Source organism: Dermacentor andersoni, chromosome 2 (assembly GCF_023375885.2).
Source record: "Dermacentor andersoni chromosome 2, qqDerAnde1_hic_scaffold, whole genome shotgun sequence".
Classification (NCBI taxonomy): domain Eukaryota; kingdom Metazoa; phylum Arthropoda; class Arachnida; order Ixodida; family Ixodidae; genus Dermacentor; species Dermacentor andersoni.
In genome coordinates this window covers 86,931,830-86,953,448 of record NC_092815.1, presented here as the reverse complement: position 1 = coordinate 86,953,448, position 21,619 = coordinate 86,931,830, and the positions used below count along the sequence as shown (strand labels likewise).

The window sequence follows — 21,619 nt, the reverse complement described above, 5'->3', positions numbered from 1 at the left end:
CTTTTTGTTCGTAGATTGAACCTATATTACTATGTCCAAATCCATCTTCCATTTGGCACACCAAGAACAACTTTTTTCGAGCTCAAACTGCAACACACTCGTATCTTCGGCACATGACACAGGATGGTATGCAATGCAATCACCCGCATACAGTCTGACATTCGAAACGACGCCTTCACATAAATCATTGATAAAAATGAGGAATAGCAGTGGCCCAAGGACTGACCCTTGAGGCACACCTGATAAAACACTAACCTTTCGCGACATCCCACCGTTCAGAACCACTTTTTACTGCCGTTTGTGCAAATAATTTTTAAGCCAACCGTAAGGAAAATCGAGAAGACCTAGAAATGACAGTTTGTATAAGAGTAAGTTATGCGGGACTACGTCCGATTCCTTTCGAAAATCAATGAAAGCAGCACATATTTGTGTATTATTGTTAAAGCTGAGTGCAACGTCATTTATGAATTCAATAAGTTGAGTGGTACAGGATAATTCTATGCGAAATCCATGCTGGGTCGGGATGAAAAAGAAAAAAAAACCATGGTCATGAAGGTGCTTCCTTGCTAAGACCGGAGTAAATAACATGTTCCAGTGTTTCACAGCCAACAGTTATCAAAGGCAACGGTCCATAATTGCTTACCAAATCACGACAGCCGCTTTTAAATTCGCATTTTGCAGTCACTAGGTAATGTTTGAGAATTTATTGACTTGGTAAATGATTCAACCAAAATAGGAGCACTACTGTGGGAACAACTCTTCAAGATATGATTCGATATGCCATCTGGACCGTGAGCAGAATGAGCATTAATGTTGCACGATAGAGCCATAATTCCAGCCTCATTTAAAACTGTCATGCATTTGAGGTAATTAGTCGTCGGAGACCTTAACGTAGACATCTCAAAACCGGAAACGAAGCAGTGGTTCACCCACTTCGTGGAAGACTTTGGCCTCGGTTACTTCAACGATCGGATTCAACCAACTACCGTACACGGGTCATGCATCGATTTAAATTGTGGGGATGCTCGACTCACACGCGTCCCGTGATGTTCTTTTCCCCGCATGTCTCTCGCGTCTCCTGTAATACGGCTGTCACACGACCACTCTTGATCGCGATCAAGCTCAATCCGGATCGTGAAATTTTCGAGCGCGATTGGCTCCCTCGCGCACTTTGCGCAAAGGACCCAATCGCGACCGAGGAAGTCGATCCGGATCGGGCTTGATCGCGATTAAAAGTGCGCCGTGTGACACCCATATAATCCGGCTTCTCCTCATAGATAAGCGCTGGCGGCGGTCGGTGTGGTTGCAACATATTGCGAGAGATGCCGAGAGTGGTCCGCTGCTCACGCCACCTAACGCGAGGTTACTTCGGCGCGAAGACTGTTCCTCTTTGGCTCGGAATCGGCAAGCGGCGCGGACGTTCTGCGCGTGCGCTGATCCATGTTTCTGCGAGACCGCCTCGCGAGGCCTAGGAGCAGGACACCAGAACGGACGACCACGATCGTTCGAACACGCCACCGTTCGCATGACCGTACACACGAACGACCAGGCGTTGATGTCCAGCATGGGGCGAACAATTCGCTCGATACCCAGTCGTGGTGAATCGGACTTCCTAAATTTGTCGCGCGCCCATCGGCATGTTCTGTGGATAGCAAGCAGGCTTGCAGGCAATATTGTATGAAAGGCGCAACAAATGCCCTTTTGATTGTTGCACTTTTGTGTTGTCATTCCATTGGCCGAAGAGAACGGGTGAGGCCCCCGAGGACCCCACAAGCTTTGATCAAAAGACATTTCTCAAATAAGAATGGAAAACATGTGTGTTTATCATAGTGACCCCAAAGCAGTCATAGCAGTAATTTCAAAGTAACAAAAATAAGGGTTTCGTAAGCTGCATTTAAACGTGTGTTTGTGTCGTATATGAGTGAAGAGCGATGTGCGTAATGGGCGCGCAGCATGGGATCACTCCTTGACAAGTTGCCCTACATTAGGCGCAACATATCTGCAGCTTCGCTGACCAACCACTTTCACAGGAAGGGACCGGCGGAAATTTTTGAAAGATACAAGACGCGCGTTTTGAATGAAATGTCCAATTCCTTTTGTTATTTGCGCGCTGCAAGAAGGCAATACCTTGTCTGAGCAACATTGGCGGTTGAATTTTGTAACAGCTACTTTGCATATACGGCACAGATAAAGAATGTGCAGGCATATACCTAAATATATATGCAACGTGACGGCGACGGCAAAAATTTGCTGGCGGTCTCCATATAGTTGCTATCGCAATAAAAGGGCAAAAAATGATATGAAAGAGAACCAAATGCCTGATCGAGCCGAACCTGCATCTCCCGCGTCATATGCCTGTAGACGCTCGATCATTTGAGCTACACGGCGACGGACATAGTAAGGGGACACATACGCAGCGCTGCGTATGTGGCCCCTTACTGCGTTCTGTGTCTGTGCGCTCTACTTGTTCCGCTCCCAGAAACGCCGCAACAATCAGCCCAAGTCGCATCTCGCTGAGCCACGGTCTTGGAAACGAATCAGAAGATGAGCACCGGCTGCTCCCGAAAGATCTTTACGTCGCCCGGCGGCCGTGGCCCACCGAGGAGGCGCTTTTGCATCCGTTTTTGTTCTTCCTCATCCTCTTGATGGGCTGCATAAAGTGGCAGCGGAATCTGCGTTCTGGAGCAGCAGTGTCGTATGCGTATACTGCGGCACTCTGCCAAGAATTGAAACAGGTACATTTCTGGCACAGCGTCCGCATGTGCTTTTTCTTTTTTCATACGCGACACTGAGTTGAAGCGGAATATGCGTCCGGAAATTGGATACGTGATGTGTTTGCATTGCTTCGATTGCAGCTATCGTAATGTCTTCGCCGCCTGATGTATGATATATATTAAAAGAACGATTTTCATGAGAGATCGCAGCGGTTCTGCATTGTTAGCGTGCTTACTGCAAACGAAAGAGATGAACAAAGTTTGGCTTGACTGGACGGAGGTGGGTCCTTTTGGAAGGCACTGGTCTTTTTTTTTTTAATAAAGGGCAAAAGGCGATAAATTTTTTGTAAAGGTTTGACAATTTGGGGCCTAACTGAAGTCAACGTGTAACTTTACTTGCACAATTGTCTTTGATGTCACCTGTGGAAAGACCAAAGACTCTGAGAAGAAATAATTAAGAACTCTACTGTGTAGCGTCCGGTCACTGAAAACTACCACCTGAGAGTAGAGCACAACAAAAGCGTTGGTGATACCTATTTGCGTGGTGCGTTTAATTTGACATTGTAATGGACGGACGGACGGACGGACGCTATAAGATACTTGTTTAAAAGTCTCGCACACGTTCCACTTCCTCACTTCGGATCGTTTTCTTAATTATCTCGTAAGGGAAAATTTCTCGCGATGCGCCACCACAGGTTGAGCGAAAACCGCTATCGCGGAACTCAACAAAGTCGGCAGCTCAAGGAACTGCAAGAAGGTGTCTCAATAAAAAAAAAAAAAAAGAAGAGAGAAAGAAAGTCCCTCCCGCGCTAAAGCGCGCAAACCAAAATGTGATTTTTACACGAAGTTTGAAACTCGATCGAGCAAGTTTGCTCTGAAGACTCAATTTCAAACCCCGCATTCACTAGCGCCTTTGGCCTGCTTCAACCGACAGGTATCTACATCGAGGATCAACCTGCTATTTATTAGCTCGTCACCAAACACCAGCTAAAGCATTGGTTTTGCGGCCGGCTTTCTCGTTCAATGGGCCACGCCTCGGTTCCAGTCCATAGGAAGACAGTGTTACATCCCCGAGAGAAGTGGAACTTCATCTCGCCCGTAGGGGCGCGATGAGAGAAAGGACGCTCGTTTGCCGTCATCTCGGCGTACCCACGTGAACATCACTAATCCAAAGCACTCCGCGGCGGCGTCCCTTATTTGCATAATGCAGCTGTGGGACAAAAGATCGTGTTAATTATCATTAGCTGCTCTTTCAATCTTCATGCCGACGCGAAACCGCGACACGGCTCGCACGAATCGCGGTGCATTACGATGGTCTCCGTTCTTCGGCACGAAGAAAGCAATTGTGGAAACTGGGCGGGCGAGCAGCCAAGCAAAAAAGTTGCCGAGCGGCGAGAAGCAGCGCCGACGAGAGCGAAGCGGTGCACCCTTCCTCCGCATTGTTCCTTCTCTTTTCTGCCGACCGCGCGGAGTTTGTGGGGTCGCTCCGCGGACGGCGCTCGGGGCGTCGGCGGCGCCGGGCTTCTCCGCACCGCAGTGTGCGTTCGCGCCTCGGTCGGTGCTGCGTGTCGCGGGGCTGCGCGCGCCGACGCCGCCGTCGGACTCAGCGTCAACACACGCCGGCCCCGTGTGTGTGTGCGCGCGCGCCTGCCATGTGGTCGGCGTCCCTCGCGGGCTTCCCGAAGGCTCGCGCCACCGTCGCAAGTGGCTCGGAGCCACGCTGAGTGCGCACCACGTTGCGACCCGAGCGCAGAGCCATGCGGACCCTGGCCAAGGAAGGCCGGCTCCCGCCCACGCTCGAGGAGCCGCCCCCCGCGCCAGCGGCCGCAGCCGACGCCGGGGGCACCGGGCCGGCGCCATCGGTGCCTCCGCGGTCGGTCAAGGCGCGCTCGCCGTTCAGCCGGCTCACGCTGCACGCTACGGACGCCGGCGCGGCGCTGTTCCGCCACAAGTCTCCCTCCAAGTCGCCCACCAGGTCGCTCAAGTCCCCGCCGCCGCAAGCCGCCCAGCACGCGGACCGGTCGCGCCAGCCGGCGCAGCAGCAGAAGCCGCAGCCGTCGTCGCATCACGCGGAGCACGGCAAGGGTGCGCACTCGGCCTCGTCGTTCGCCCGCGGACTGCGCTTCCAGCTCAAGCGTCGCAACACGTCGTCCTTCGCGGGACAGCTGCGACCGGACCCGGGCCCAGGTCGGTGCTGCCGCAGCCGCGGCTCATGCCGCAACTTCGTCGGTGCCGGAGTTCAATGTCCGCGGTGCGCTATTAGTGGTCCTCTGTGCGGCACAGGTTTTCTTTTTTTTTTTTTTTCATTGGTGTCGTGCAGCGAATTCTGTGGCGTCACTGATGGTCGCTGCGCTCACATCTTGGTATGTGTGCGTCGCTTCCTGTGCGCTGAGCCGCGGTGCCGCGCGCGAACCCGCAGATGCGTCTTCTCGCGGTGATGCATGTCATCGCGCGCTCCTTGACTGCACGCCTGCGGTGTGCGATGCCGTCCGAAACGATGCACTCGTTTCCGTGCCTCCGGGATAGTCGCGCGTAGTCGCCCCGCCGGCGCCGGCAGCAGTTCGTTTAAACACCGACACAGAAACGCCTCGAAGCTTGACAGTATAGCTCTCGCTGTCTTCGGTTCGCACTGCGGATTGCCTTTCGTTGCGCGGCTACGTCGCATTCTAGCAGATATCAAATCTGAAGCACGTGTACGTCCCCGCTTAATATACACTTCCTTCAGAAAGTCCGTAGTATAGCCTCCGGTGAAACACTTCTGGTGGTATACATATTTCGATCCTACTACGAACGGGACGTTGTAGTTCTATGTATGTGGCCTGTCGCACGTAATTATGAAAAATGTGTGCTGATCTCGCCGAAGTGTTTCCCTCAGGTCTTGCAGTTACTCTGATGCGTATATATACGCACCCCTTGACGGGGGTCCGCGAGCTTTCAGCATTCCTGATTTTTTTTTTTTTTTTTCGTGCGACTCGAGCACGAACTGTGATGCTATTCCGCACCGGCTTGCCAAGACGTTTCTTGAAGACCCTGAGTTGTCCTCGTTGCTCGCGTGCTATTCTAGTAAACTGTACCGTACCGGCGTAAATGGCGCCGTGCCGAGGTGTGCGCTGTTTTCGATCTCGCGACCTTTAAAGCGTGCGTCGTTTATTCTGTCACGCATTACGCTGCCGTTTGTCGAGCACCTGTCGAGCTATATACGTACACACAAGCAGAGGCTTATCTCACGGGGCAGCTTCATCCGTTAATCCTTCTTCGCATTTAATTTTCTCGAAGTGTATTTCTCCGTGTGATAATTATATGCTTCTTAACGATCGCATACAGGTTGCGGCAGGTTGTGACGACGTTGCATGCAAGAGCGCGAACCTTTGCACCCACAAACGTTTTCATTACAATATAGTAGTCGCCTGAAGGGGATTGCCGTTGGTAGCAGCCTCCACCTATTCGCAATCGCTGACACTGTCTGGGGATCTTCATAAAATCGGCATTGCAGACAGGCCGGACGCGTTGACTTGTATAAGCAAGTCCGCAGATATGAGATGCCGCGAATTGTCGTTTGCACGTCAATACGCAAAGCGCTTCGTACACCGCCAGAAAGCGAGAGTGTCGGCGTCCACACGTGCTAATTCGCATCCTACCCCTAGGCATTTCATTCGCTCTGGGGAACGTGAAAAACTCATTGGTGCGTTCGCAGCCGGTCGTTGCGGCTCACGCGTTGCGGCTCACGCAAGGGATTGAAGCGCACGCTCTTGGCACAGCCTTGTTCTTTGTTTACCGCCTCCGCGATCGACATTACACTCTATTATGTACATTTCAGTTCTTGCGTTCCCGTATTTTTTGTTGTTGTTGTTATTCGGAGAAACTAATAACTTGATGGAGCGTATATTTTCTATGCTGACGCGGCTGACACCTCTGTCGTGCCATTTTGAGTAGTAACACCCACTCTGTGTTTTCTGCTTTCTTTTTCTTTTGCCTCATGCACGGTCCTGCAAACTGTAATGATTGCATCGGGAAGCTGTAATCGTCTTAGTGATCACATTTTTCCATTGTCCCGATGACGCAATCTCGTGGAACGTCAGATTTTTTTACCCCCCGAGTTTGAGAACAGTCAAAGTTATTTCCTCGATCATTCTTTCGTAATTTAAGTATTACTGAGCCTATCGTTGCCTTGGAGACATGGTAGTATTGTTTGTTTGCTATGCCGGGTGTTTTCTAGTGCCGCTTCGATCAGTGAGTTTGCGCATCGGAGAGGCTTTCGACAGTGAGGCGAAAAAAAGCCCGCGTTCTGATCGTGCTGGTTGTAGCGCACAGCTCAGCGTTCCAGCTTCTTTCTAGTTTGTTCAGCGTTATGGCTTCAAAACCCGTTCAAAGTGATGTGCTATATTCGTAGGGCGCTACCAAACTTTTTTTCCTTGTCTTTTTATCGGTACCTCTACGTTCCTCTCTGGCCGCGCAATGGCGTCGAGTGGCCTTAGCTCGACGAGGCAGGTGTGGGGCCCGCTGCCAAACCATGTTTCTCGTTCCACTCTTCATTCTGTGTTTTCCTTGCGACTGAATGAATATGTCAATCACGCAGATTGGCCTTAGGCCTAGCTGTCTGGAGTGAGACATGGAGAAGAGTACACACGTAATTGGCGTCTCTCATCTGATTTCACAAAGCCAGTAGCGTCCATTGCGATGCAGCCAGGCTTACATAATGTGCGCTGCGTTAGGACTATTTTATTCCCTGTGTATGTGTGCGCGCAAGTGTAACGATCAGTCGTGTTAATTAACAAGAACAACGACAAATGAAGCTCCCTGTACCCAATGTAGATATGCTAGGCTTTGCTATAGTACAGTTCTCCCCAAAGTTTACGGGACAGGCTAACCGCGAGATAGTTAGTCTGGGCTCATGGCCTCGAATTCAAAGTCTCAGTGCACATATTCGCGACGTACTCAGTGATTCTTCAAGTTATGAGCGGCGTGCTTTAACGAGAACCGAAATTACCATTTTGCCGCGGAACCCGCGTCCCGCATACTTTTGCTGCAGGCTGTTCTGTATCAGCGACGGGCGCACAGCGAAGTCGTGCCCGGGCGCGCGCGCGCGATGTACAGCCGCGCTGTATACTTCGTTGCGCCGTCGCTGCGTACACAGCCCCGCGACGTTGCGCCGTGCCGACGGAACGCGTAGCAGCAGCGGCAGCGAGGAGCCACGCGCCGCGAAGTACGGGCCGGCGCACGAGGGGGTGGGGTGGGGGCGTCCCACCGCAAGGGCGTGGGAGAAGGGCACCGTCACGGCGACGCTGCGCTACAGCGAAGCCGCCGTCTCGCGAGCACCTCGCTTTGCAACGGCGCTCACGCTTGCGCCTGATGGACGGCGTCCATCAAGCTGAGCCTGTCCGCGGCGGGGCACGTCCGCTGCTGCAGCGCGCGCCTGCTGCTGCTGTTGCTGCCGGCCGCAGTGCAGTGGTAGCATTGTACAGAGTACTATATGTATGTAGGTTCACGTGGGCGGAGAGCGGCAGTTCTTCCCCCCGAGACATGTAGCCGCGCGCTCGCGTCTTTGTTTTCTTGCCGGGTGTAGGGATGAGCTTGTTTGGCGAGCGCGGGAATCGGGCTGCTGCTTTCGCTTCGGTCGATTTGTCTCTCGCTGTTCGCAGGCTCCGGAAGCGAGCGTCCCGCCCCACTCTGGGAAAATAGTCGCCATGCATCGCGAGAAACGAAGGAGATAAATAAATTGTCGCGCGAGGGTTGTTTAAGGCCCGGGGGCGCTGTAGTGAAGGACAGACGCGAAGGCTTGTAAGAACGATTGAATAAGTGTGGTGCTACAGAGATACTTGGATGGGCATTTGCCTAAGAGAGGAGAATGTCTTAGAATCCACCTATAGGCCACTTTGGTGGCTGAGTAACTGTGGCGTTCTTGCTTCCGTGCACGAGGTCGCGGGTTCGACTCACGGCCCCCATTTCGTGGGGTGGCATGTAGCAAAGCTCGTATACCGAGATTCCGTTGTACTGCAAACAACCGGAGGTGGTCAGAATTAATCCGCAGCCCCAAGATATGGCGCCTCTGGTAACACATATGTTTCTTTGGTAAGTGAAATAACTTAAGGACGGAATCAATCAATCAATCAATCAATCAATCAATCAATCAATCAATCAATCAATCAATCAATCAATCAATCAATCAATCTACACACACCACCACCTTTCTCTCACTTGCAAAAGTCAAGTAGATTGTTTCTTTCTCGTTTTCAGGTTTCTTTCCTTTTTTTCTTTCTGGTTTATTGACCCTGACAGTGGCACTTCGTTGAAAGTTTAGACGTGAAGGTTTACGGTGGTTCCGCCAACGTCCAGATTCCAATGTTGTCGTTTTGCCTCCGATGACCAGGGTTTGAGACGTGATCGGCTTGCCGAACCGTCACGGGCCTGAAGTTCTTGGGAAAACATTTGATGGTTTTATTGGTTTGTCAATTCGATATATATATATATCCTGCACTGGGGGAACGGGGTATGGGGATGAAGAAAGAGAGAGAGAGCGAGAGCACAGTTTCGCGCGCAGTTGAAGGTGAATTCGCGAACGGTTTGAACATCCAAGGGATACGGACCTCGCAATGTTTCAGTGGAAAGGTCGCAAGCTTGGCAGTTGCTCGTGGTCGCGAATAAGCTGCCCTGTGGGTCCTATATTTGTGTTGATTTATTTTCGAGACGTTTGCATAGCTAAATTTCCGACTCCAGTCGAAGCGAATAGGCCGAAAAGCGTAGGTTCTCGAATGTCGATATATATATATATATATATATATATATATATATATATATATATATATATATATATATATATATATATATATATATATATGTTGCTCAATCCCCCCCCCCTTTCGTTCTTTCTTTAGTTCCTGAGGAGGTTGGAAAAGGTAAGGGGCATAGTGTTATTTTTTACTTCTTCCTTCGATTCCGTTAAGATGCCTGTAAAAGTGAAGTAATAAACAAATTGAGTCGGCATCCCGGCCCTGCGAAAGTCGATGTCCAGCGAAGCTGTTGAAAACAACCACTACAATTGCTGAGGGAGGTATGCAATCGTTTATTGCTTTAAAGCGATTGTACGTAGTAATGGTAATTTAGAGTAATGGGAGTTGCTGTAGTTTTGGCGGCACGCCGCCGCTAGTCGTATTGTCGTTTCTTTTCCCTTTGCCGCTCCTTGTATTCACGCTGCTCCTCAGGAGCCCGAACTATGCGTTGCCTACCCACAGCGGTGCTGCAGCAACAGTGAAATCGGTTAAAGTATGGGGTTTTACGTGCCAAAACCAAGATTTGATTATGAGGCACGCCGTAGCGTTGGACTCCAGAAATATGGACCACCTGGGGTTCTTTAAGGTACACCTAAATCTAAGTCCACGGCAATGAAATCAGTTGCTAAGCTGGTTCTTTCATACATGAAAGGCTAGTGGCCTGGCTTCCCACGTTGCAAGCTGCCGTCGCCGAGGCAGCTTGCGCAGCCGTAGTCTTTACCGGGAAGTGTATGCGGGGATTGCTAAGTTCTTCGCATTGTTATCAGGAGCGCCTTGTAATCAATGATGGGGTTTGGATGCTTGCTTTGTGCTTGTTCTTTATATTTAAACGAATGATGTGCTGCATGTTGTATGCGTGATACCAGAGAATGTATTCACTTTTCGCTTCAATCGTTGAGGACGCGCCGCGAAAAATCCCGACCAACTAGAGGCCAGTAGCGGCGCTGCAAAAGAGGAGAATCGCCACAGTTCCTGGTTCGCTCACAACATATGCCAGAAGGGTCAGCCGGACAGTGCGCACGGACCCTTTCCTGTGCCAGTAACCGTAGTAATAGCGCATATTCGGCCCCGATTTAGCATTGAAAAAAAAAAAAAGAAATATCGAATTGCCGAACCGAATACTTCGTTTGGAAGGAGGTGTGCTGTATCCGTATTCGAAATTTTGAATATTCGGTCACCTTATCCTTTAGCGTTCCGGAGATTCTGCGCATGTGGCGAGCGAGCGAGTGGCTATCCCGTAGAGGTATCGAAGTTAGGACAACGTTTGTTTTCATTTTGTTTTCTCCCTCGCAATATTGCGTGTCCAGTCACTCAGCGCGAACGACGACGCCGAATCCGCCAACGCCCATGATTTAATAGCGGGTCTTGGCTCGTTCGACAGCAGCCTGACATCGCGGCGCGAAGGTTAGGTTAGCGTGGCTCCAAATGAAGCTCGTTGTGCGTTAGCATGCCACACGGCGCGCTGCGCCGCTTGCGAATTCGTAGGTGATACGCAGCGAAGCGTCACTGTTTTGGTTTTAAAGCAACACAAAACGTAAGCTCGAGAGAGAGAGAGAGATCAAATGATAAATGAAAGGTAGGGAGGTTAACCAGGACTGAGCCCGGTTGGCTCTTCTACACTGGGGAAAGGGAAAAGGGGACGGAAAGATTAAAGGAAGAAGAGAAAGTCCACTGGGGATATCGTTCAGTCACTCAGTCCGGATCACAGACGCTGACTCAATCCTGTGGCTTTCAAATATCGCAGCAGCGCTTTTGTGGCCTTTTGTAGCTGCGATATGCGAGGCCATGGTCCCAAGATCTTGTTCAAGGTGAACGGTTTTCTATCTAACTGGTTGACAACTGTGCAGAGATTTTGTCTTTCATATTCAAAAGATGGGCAGAAGCACAGTAGATTTTCTATAGTTTCCTCGACACCGCAGGCATTGCACTCGGCGCTATTAGCCATTCCAATAAAAAACGTATATGCATTCGTGAATGCGACGCCCAAGCGTAAGCGGCACAGCATTGTTTCCGCATTACGCAGAAGCCCTGATAACAGCCGCAGTTGCATAGATGTATCGAGAAAATGCAATCGATGTTGAGTGAATTCAGGTTTGTGCCACTTTTCCAATGTCATACGGTGCGCTAGCTTGCCTAAGTGTTGGGCTGCGTCAGTCCGCGATAATGGTATAGAAACAGGGGTTGCTCCTTCATGTGCTTTCCTAGCAGCTACGTCAGCGAGGTCGTTGCCGGAGATACCGCAATGGCCAGGCAGCCACTGAAACACGGCGTCGGGCCCTTTCGCGATCATTTCATGGTGAATTTCTCGTATCTCCGACACGAGTTGTTCACAGGACCCGCGACGAAGAGATGACAGAAGTCATTGTAAGGCCGCCTTCGAATCGCAGAATATTGCCCACCGATTAGCCGGTTGGTTGTTAATATAATCAACGGCACCTCGGAGGGCAACAAGCTCCGAACCGGTCGATGTTGTGAAGTGAGAAATCTTGTATCGGATGCTTAGTGATCGTGATGGTATAACCACTGCGCCGGTGGAGCTGGTCTGGGTGGAAGAGCCATCCATATATATGTGGACTCGGTCAAAGTAGAAAGTGTGCAAACAATCCAGAGCTGCTTGCTTCATGGCCAAGGTAGGCAGGTCGGTCTTCTTTCTTATCCCTGGGACCGTAAGACGCACTTGAGGTTGTTTTAAACACCACAAAGCTGAGGCTGAAAGTGCTGAGGGTGTGAAGCCCGATGGTAGGGAGGCACGATGCTTGCTGACCTCGTTGGAGAAGGACGCCTGTGGCCGTCGTTCTGTCAGGCAGGCAAGAGAGCTTGATTGCATCCGTGAAACATGACGAACGTGGGCCCTAAGCGTGTCGGTGCTGATATAAGTCGGGATCGGATGGTCTTGAGCCATTATAATGGTTCCTGCTGTTGAGGCGCTCCGCGGAAGGCCTAGGCAAACACGTAGTGCCCGTGGTTGCACGCTCTGAAGTTCTCGAAGATTTTACTTGCATGTTTTAGCAAGAACGGCAGAGCTATAGCATAGGAATCCGATAAAAAGTGCTCGATATAAAGCTGTAGCTTGGAGCCCACTTACGATCCCCATGTTTTGCCGGCGATCAACTTGAAGACGTGAACAATAGATGTGAGCCTCTTCTTCAAGTGGGCAACCTGAGGGCTCCGAAAGAGGCCCCGGTCAACCATGACATCCAAAAACCGATGATTTCTCTTGTAGCAGATAGGGTGGCCCTCGATGCATACTGGATAACCAGACATCGGTTTTCGCGTAAAAGCGACTAACGCACATTTTTCTGTTGAGGTGGTAAGGCCTTGTGTGTGAAGATAGTCGGATGCCTGTGTTGCTGCTTTCTGTAGCCTTGCGCGAACCTGCAGGCGAGTGACCGCTGATGTCCAGATGCAGATGTCGTCGGCGTAGATTGAAACACTCACTGTTTCCGGTAGGGATTCGGCCAGCCCAAGAAGCGCGAGGTTGAAAAGAATAGGGCTTAGAACACCGCCTTGGGGAACGCCTCTGGATGTGTTGTGGTCGGTAGTCGGACCATCTTCCGAACACACGAACAAGGACCTTTGTGTCAAGTAGTTTCTGATCCATCGATATACTCGCCCTCCTAGTTCAACTGTCAAAAGTGCGTCTAGAATGGTTTGATGGGAAAAGTTGTCGTAAGCGCCTTTCACATCAAGAAAGAGTGCTACTGATAATCGCTTCCGAGATTTTTGCTTTTCTACAGATGATACTAGATCGACGACACTATCAATCGATGAACGGCCTCGTCGAAATCCCGCCATTGAGTCAGGGTAAATTTTGTTGTGTTCAAGGTACCATTCGAGACGCATGAGGATCATACGTTCCATGAGTTTCCCGACGCATCTGGCTAGTGCTATAGGCCGATACGATGCCAGTTCGAGCGGTGACTTTCCTGTTTTTAGTAGCGGTACCAGGCGGCTGCGTTTCCATTCCTGTGGGACGACACCATCTCGCCATGAACTATTAAAAAGGCTGAGGAGTGCTCTTCGTGCTTCTTGACCTAGGTGGCGCAAAGCAGTATATGTTATGCCATCCGGCCCTGGCGAAGACGAACACCTACAGAGCGCCATAGCAGCTTCTAACTCTTCCGTAGAGAATGGAACGTCCATACTTGTATTTCGTGGACCGGGGATGTCGCCTAAAGTCATTTCAAAGACGAAAACTCTGCCGCCGGCGACTTTCGCACAAAATTCCTCCCCAACTTCTATCTCACGGTGGTTTTGATAGAGAGCAAGGGCGTTGAAAGGGTGTCGTTGCTGGGGGCTTGAGCTAAGACCCCGTAGTGTGCGCCACACACGTGATGATGGCTTGCGGGGGTCCAGTGACTCGCAAAAGCATTTCCATCTTTGATCCGCTAGCTTATCCATTCGGCGCTTTATCTTCTTTTGCATGCGCCTAGCTTCTCTGAGGTCAAGAATTGACTTCGTGCGCCTGTACCTCCTTTCTGCTCGGCGACGTAGTGCAAGAAGTCTTTCCAACTCAATGTCATTCTCTGTACGCTTTGATGAATGTGTGAAGCAATGCGTGCAATCTTGCGTTGCGTCTGCAATTATGTCTTCTAATTTGCGTGCGATATGTTTCTTGCATGTGTCTTCTACAGGAGCTTGAAAGACTGACCAGTCGATTTGGCGAGATACAACCGATAATGCGGCGTCTAGTCCATCGATTCTCACATCGGTCGGAATGTGATCACTTCCATGGGTTTCAATATCAGCGAATCACTGCACGCTCGAAGTCAGGCAACGTGACACCAAATTCAAGTCAAGGCAGCTGTGGGGCTTCCGTCATTTAGAAGGCACAGGTTGTGGCCCGATGCAAAGGATATAAGTGACCTGGCGTAAGCTCTAAATCCGGCTTAGCCCAATAGGTAGGTTACCTTGCGGAAAATCTCTCTCTGCATTCGATCGACTAGGAAATGTGATGTATCAGTGAAGAGAGAGGGGGTTTAACTCTCCCTCTCTCCATCTAAAATTTTGCACCCTCGCAGCCGCGCCGACGACGTCGGTGTGACTCGACGTTCTTACGCTGTTATTGCGTATCAGTGCAGTTTTCTTTTTTCTTTTCTTGTACGTGGTCTAAATCTGGAAAAGCTCTCCTGTCTAGTCTGAATTCGTTCTCGGGAGCAGCGTAATGATCGTTTGTGAAAAACCTTTAACACGCTGTCGCAACATGTGACGTCACAAGGATACAGTGCGGGGACTTCCAAGAGTATCTCGTCGACAATCTCTCGATTCTAGACAGCTCCTTTGCATATAAAGCGCCCTGCTCACAATAAAAGCAGCTGTTTGACTGCATTTGCTTGGCATTTTTCTTTCGGGTTTTCTTGATAAGACCGCGCTGTTCGCGCCGCGAACTAGCGCCACTTCCACGCTTGCGTTTTTGAAGCCAATTTGACGTCAAGCAGAGCTCGTACATTGGCGAATACGAAACTTTTCTGTCGGCAAAGTACTTCATTAAAAAGAGGGTACACAAAACTTCGACGCGTGTTCGGAAATTATACGTCATGCTTCGGTCATTAATGAAGTTGTATGGAGTGAGGGGCTACGTCAGGCTTCGTAGTTAAGATTATGCAGTGGTACGATCAACGAAGAGATGCAGACAGCTTAAATTTCAGTGTCTGTTTTGGATATTTCTTAACTGTTCCAAGCGTATTACGGCTGCTTCATTTTCAGCTGACAATACCGGTGACACACCTGCGATTGGCCGCGTTTCGCGTGTTACTAAATGGAGTCCGACCGAAAACAAGAAAACTGCGTTCGAAAAGATCGGGCGATCTACCTCGAGAGTTATAGCTACAGACAATGCGCAAGTGTTCTTGCGTGGCAAACACGCACGCACACGACACGCACGCACGCAGACGCCTGTTGCATAAGCATGTACCAACTGTGCGCATTCGACCGCTTGGATCAGTCGATCAATCTTAACGACGACACTGTAAGGGCTTGGGCAGACAGCGCCATTTCGTCTCTATCGTTGTGTACATCGGGCATAGCAACACGCCAATGATTGTCGACTGGATTCGAGAAGTAAATGCCTATTGATATCTTTGACTAACAAGCATTCTTCCTGCAAGGCGTACCGTACTCCATCTCGGTAGCTCCTTGCAGTAGACAGCAAGAGCTATACAGTTTTCGTCAGCCAGTTACAAACAAGAATCGACCGCATGTTTCAGGCAAGGAAGAAATGTTCGCCTATTGTTAGTCGGTAATTCATCCGCGAATTTTTTTTTTTTTTTTCATATGCACCCCTTGTCTGTCCGTAATTGTCTCTCATTACCCTTACATCCGTAGACGCACGAATAGGGCGGAAGACTCAACACGTCGCTGTCACGTCGTCTACTACTTTTTGTATTTTCCCAGCAAGACACTCGTTCACAGAAAGATGGAGTGATTAACCGTGACTTCTACAACATTCCTTGTTCTACCACGGTTAATCACTCCTTTGTACTCTGCGTCTTCCGTTAGGTTACACTTAACTTAATAATTTGCCAGCTGGTTGGGATTCCCATCTTCCGTCTGTGTAGGTTAGCAAACGAAGTGTCTTTCGGTTACCGTTTCCCGTCTCACTTAATTTATCGGTCTCTCTGTTTGTGTGCTCGCTCATCTATCCACTCGACAGTAGTCTTACACAGTAGGAGTAGCAGCGCTAGCTTTAACCTACATGTGCCGTTGTCTGGAAACATACAGGAGGAGGAGGAGGAGGAGGAGGAAAGGAAGGAAGGAAAGGCTTGGAGGTTATAACCAGGCGCGCAGAAACCGTATTGACCCCGTGGAAACAGTAAGGAACAGCTTACAAACAAAGGAAATCTCGTTTTCCTAAATAAACGCCCGGCTGAAATCGCCACCCAAACCTAGCTGGCTACTCCACTGATTAGCGGCCGCGAGAGATTGGCAACAACACGGAGCCGCGGTTGCCCGTTCCCGGTTCCAACCCCCCCCACCTCCCCGAAACTGGTAGCTTTCGCCTCATTGCGCGGTGTCAGTGAGGCGGAGCGTGGCCTCCAGGGGCGCCCCCACAGCCACCAACAGCAGCAGCATCTGCGGATTCTTGATTGGCGCTCGAGACTCGTCGCCGTCTTTCTCAGCGGGTGTCCGGCGGCTCCTCTCCCCTCCTCCCTTCGCTGCCTCGCGTCTCATACACTGAGCGTGGAAAGGAGAAGCGCTGCCTGCGACGTCGCCGGGCAGTCGCCCGGGCCCGGTCGTCGCGAGTCTGCATTAGCGCGCGACGGGAGACAAATCGCGTGGACGCCGGCGCTCGTCTCCCGCTGCCGCCTTTTGTCGTCCGGGCCGATGTCGTTCGCGGCTTCTCCGTCTCTTAAGCGTCTTTTCTCCTTCGCACGCCCACGACAGCGCGCCTGCCTGCCTGGCGCGGGGAGACTCGCGAGGAGTTTATTTTTGTTCGCCGCCTCCTCTCCCCTTGCTTAATGCAAACTAGAGACGCGGTCGACGAGCAGCGAAAATGTGAAGGAAACCGGTGGTCGCGTGAATGTGATTCAAATCCTCTCCGCGCTCCTCCTAGTTGAGAGCGGGTGTGTATTTCGTCACGCCGGATTTGTTTCGTAATGGACCAGGCCGGCTCGAGCGTTTTCGTCCGGGCGCTTTGTTTTCTTCCTTTTCTCTCTCTCTCTCTCTCTCTCTCTCTCTCTCTACTTGTATGCGGCTGCTTCAGTCGTGTTAACGATAAAGGTTAGGTTGGGCTTGATGGTGCTTATGTGTAACAAGTTATTCGCAGAGACAGGCAAACCGGAAAGCAGAACTAATGTTTTCGTGTGATATCTTTACGCTTTCCGCGGTGCTGGTAAGGGCACTCGTGGACGGCGTCGATAGCTTCATTAGTAAGCACCAAATTACGGGCCCTTCAAGGCAAATGTAGAAATGAAAGTCATATATTCTAAACAACGCTTTCTATCATTCTATTTTCTTTGTTATTTCTATTTTTTTTATTCGCCATGCAAAAGTCGATTTTATTAGAAGGCGGTGGGCCTTATTGTTTTCACACGAACGAATTCGACTCCCTTTGTATGACGCGTTCCTCCAATAACGAATTCACTGTATGTAGGAGCAAATTAATGAAAATACGGTGTGTTGCTTCGCGACAGCTCTCTTCGGCTCAGTTTTTCGACACAAACAAGGTTCAGTGTCGGGCGTATAATTGCAGCATTTCGCGGTACACCCTGAGCTTTCGTACTTTCGAGCGCGCGATGACGAAAAAATAAGAATAAGAAAGCGCTTTCGTTTTCTGAGCTAATTATTATGGTACACTGCAGGAAGCACGTCAGTGTTTAAAAAGTGGACCCGTACGTTTTAATTTATGTTCAACCTGCTGTTGAAGGACCGTTTCGTTCGCGCATCCTCCTGTTACTTAATGAAGGGGCACAACAAACATTGGTTCAGTATTTGTTTGCTTTCGATTCTGTTATCTTCATTTTCAGCGTCAGGCTAAGGCGTGTAGCCAGTGCGCTTTAGAAACGTTTAGCCCTTTCGTGCGGAAAGGCGCAATCTTGTGAGGTGCAGTTTCAGCGAGAGCACACAAAGCTGAAATTGCAACGACTGTGTTCTACTTAGATGTTGGTGTAAAGACATAGGTGGCAGTGATTACTGTTGTATAGACACGCTGTTTTTCTTTCGTTTCTGACGTCCATCTTTATTTCATTTCATTTTATTGGGAAAACCGATACGTTCGACGACCAGCGTAGGCGACTGGCGTGAACGCAGAGAAAGTCTGACGTAGCACCCATCAGTAATGCATGTTCCCCTTTCACACGCAGCTCAACGTACTTTGGTTGGAACGAAACAAAATTTGGACCGAAGTCGGACAACGTACGCGTCGTCTAGATACTCAAACTATAACACACTAGAGGTAAAAAAAATTGCAAATGATTAGACGCATGAAAAAGCGCAATAAAAGCGAAACGTAACGTTGTACACAACTTTGGACTGCAATGAAAACAAAACAAAAAGTGAAACAGACACGAGAGGTGTATGACAGGGCCAGTAACTAAGACAAAGAAACGTCCGAACGCCTTGGTGGCTGAAAAAGAGTTTCGCGAGATGTCGCCACCAGCATTCCGGCCATCCATTGTTCTGGTATTCCGTAATGGGGAATATTGTACGCGGGTAGAGTTACGCCTCCTGAGCGAGGGCACCACCTTCGGTGCTTTCGCTGCGGCAGCGCGCGCGTTTCAAGCGCCGCCGTGTATGCGGCTGCGTACACGCAGTGCCCGGCCGCCGCGAGCGACACTGGCTGCGGCCCCTTTGCTCCCAGCAGGGAAGCGCGCGACGCGCGCTAATCTTAGCCGCCCGAGGCTCTGCCAGCTGGGGACCGCGGGCCGCGTAATCGCGCCTCGACCCGATGTCGTGCGTCACGTTTCTCCGGAGTCCTCCCCTGCCGCGGACACGCGCCGCCCGCGTTCCGCGCCGCTTGCCTCGCTGGCGGCCCGAAGGGTGCGAGAGAGTGTACGGGGGAGGCGGGCTCGGTGCAGCGGGCCAAAGAAGCGACCGGCAGTGGCGATGGCTTTGTATATATAGGGTGTCTGCTGCATCCGCTCTAGACGGGTGGCTGGTGGATGGACGGTTGTTGGTTGGTGCTGCTATTCACCCTGCCGGGCGTTCCGCTTTGGCGCTCTGCTGCAGCGCACGAGGTTGCGCGTTCGATCCCCGGTCGCGGCGGCCGCATTGCGATGGTGGGCGGAACGCTCGTTTGCAGTGATTTGAGTGCACCTTAATGAACCTTACCGGGGCTCCACATTTATCCGTGGCTATCCACTAAAGCGCCCCTTCGTACCGCAGTCCTGTAATTTAAGAACGAGTGGCGTGAAAGAGACACAGTATCCAAGAACGCAAAATTAGTTTCGACTGCTAATGCATCTTTTCTTTTTTGTAGCTCTATATTGTTTGATTACGCAAAAAAAGATACGATTATACTAACCAAAAAAGTGACGGTGGAATCTTCGCTTCTTGCTTTTTGCGATCGAACTGCCACGTTGGCGATGTCAAAATTTTGCTCTAGCTTTGAGTTTTTCAGTCGTTTGCGTGCAAGTTTCCGAACGTCGGCAGCTGAAAGGTGCGTTGTTTTTTTGTTTTAGCGCAGCGTGTCACTTTTTTTAGCGCAACGTGTCAACGTTTTCGCACAACTTATCATTAGCGGAGTCCTCCGCTATTAAGGTCGACATGTTTCGTATTGAGCGTCTGTAATATGCTAATCAAGCTTTGTCTAAACTTTAGTGTCTCTATAAGGCGCTGAACGGTGGCGGTTTCAACCTCGTTCTGGAACCTCGCTTCGCGGCCCGCTACCTGGCACCGCGGCCAAAGGGCGCGACGTAACTACAGCGCACTGCTTGGCCGCGAGGAAGGGTTAGGTGAAGTGAAGAGTGCGCGCAAGCGGGGGGGGGGGGGGGGGGGCGGGGGGGGGGGGGGCGGTTGACACGCATGCGTATACGTGGCCCGCTTCGCCCGCTGCTTCAGTTGCCAGGAGACTTTTTCGAGTCCCTCGCTGTATGCAGCGTTGCACGTCTTTGACGCGTCCCCGTTAAAGAAAGAATAGACAACGAAAGCGTCCCGTTAACTTTTATAGCCCGTCCTTTGATTTACAGCACTCTCCAAAGGTAAACAAGCCACCGCGCCCCTATCGTTGGGCGGCATGCAATCCGGACTTCGGGAACACTTCGTGACGCTTTGAAGGTGCAGGGGCAGGCAAGAAACGGGGTCGAATTCGCGAAGCTCTTTATCCGTGAGTGACGTTTCCCATTGGCCGGCCGTCTTTGCTAATGATCGTATGTGCGTCATCACGATTGGCAGTAATGTGTACTCCTGCGAGCAATTATAGCGTTTTTTCAGTGTGTGTGTGTGTGAATATGGGTCCTATATTTTGTAACCATGTGTGCTGCTTTTGTACTGCTTAGTATTGTACGACAAATTGTAGAGCCGTGTAGTCAGGTGCCAAGAAACTGCTGCGGTCGTCGTTTAGGCTGCATGACAAAGGCAGTGCAGTCGGCAAAGAAAAAAAAAACAAAAAAAAGGAAAAAGCCGGTCATAACTGCAATTTCGCTTGAATGTGCCACTGCTGAGTTGTCAGTGGAATAGCCTGCGTGGTTCCGGTACGCTCGCGCGGTTCTTGCGGCATATATATATATATATATATATATATATATATATATATATATATATATATATATATATATATATATATATACAGACGCTTACATTTATGCGTGCGAAAACGGCTTTTTCGAAAAAAAAGCTTCCTTTCGAAAGTATAGCATTCATTCGTTGAATTGCGCGTTGATTACCTTAGAAAAAAAAAAAGAAGAAAGGGGAATAAATAGCCTCTCAGCATGGTAGTTCAAATGGCTGTCAAACCTCGATGCGGCAGAGTTTCTGTCGACTTTCGTTCTTTTCACGCAAACCGGCCGCCATTACGCACGTGTGTTCTGACGGAGGAGACAGGCGTCTACCCTCGCGGTGCTTCGGGGCTCGTCGAGCGATGACCCTATATACTTGCGGGGCTTTCGCAAGCAACGTGGTCTTATTCACGTTCGTTTCGTCGCGCCCTTTGTTTATTTAAAGAGACACCGCGAAGGGCAGCGAACGTGTTGCCCGAGCGGCGAGAGCGTAATGTGGTCCAGACACGCGAGGGCTTCTCGGCAACTTGGCGTGCTCGTGTTTCACCTGCGCAGCTTTTTGTCGTTCCGTGCGCGTTGCGTCAACGCGACGAGTGGGCCGCGAGCGACTGGTGCTCCGCACCCGTCTGGTTTCCCCCCCCCCCCCTTCTTTTTGAGAGCACGCGACGCTCTCAAACTGCTCTCTGCAGAATAGCGCTCGCGTTTCGTAACCATCCTGGCAGCCACTCGGTAGCGCGTAACGTCACTTTGTTTTGATGCTCTTCTATTCGCTGTTTCTTTTAATGTATCGCTAGCAGTGATGCGTGTCCGAGCCGAGGCCCACTTTCGTCGTGAGGAATGCTCTCGACTGACGGGGTCGTCTGCTCATTGGCTTGCTAACATAACAGTTACGACTTGACACAGAAGTTATCTGGCGGCTGGGTCTCCCGGGAACTTACGGTAACGTCACTGGTGTCGAATAAACGAGAAAGTTTTTGTGAGAAAG

General features: G+C 50.5%; 1 protein-coding gene across 8 annotated transcripts in view; it reads left to right on the top strand.

Moving 5' to 3' along the window:
* Window positions 1-21,619, top strand: part of SNF4Agamma (SNF4/AMP-activated protein kinase gamma subunit) — a 398,387-nt gene that overhangs the window by 268,294 nt on the left and 108,474 nt on the right. Inside the window, exon 1 of one of the 8 annotated variants that reach the window (XM_050188575.3) lies at window positions 4,262-4,901. The exons of the other annotated variants lie outside the window; for them this stretch is intronic. Within the exon in view, the coding sequence (XP_050044532.1) occupies window positions 4,472-4,901 (430 nt within the window). The 5' untranslated portion in view covers window positions 4,262-4,471. Of the gene's footprint in view, window positions 1-4,261; window positions 4,902-21,619 lie in introns of those variants that run through there. 8 annotated transcript variants of the gene reach the window in all.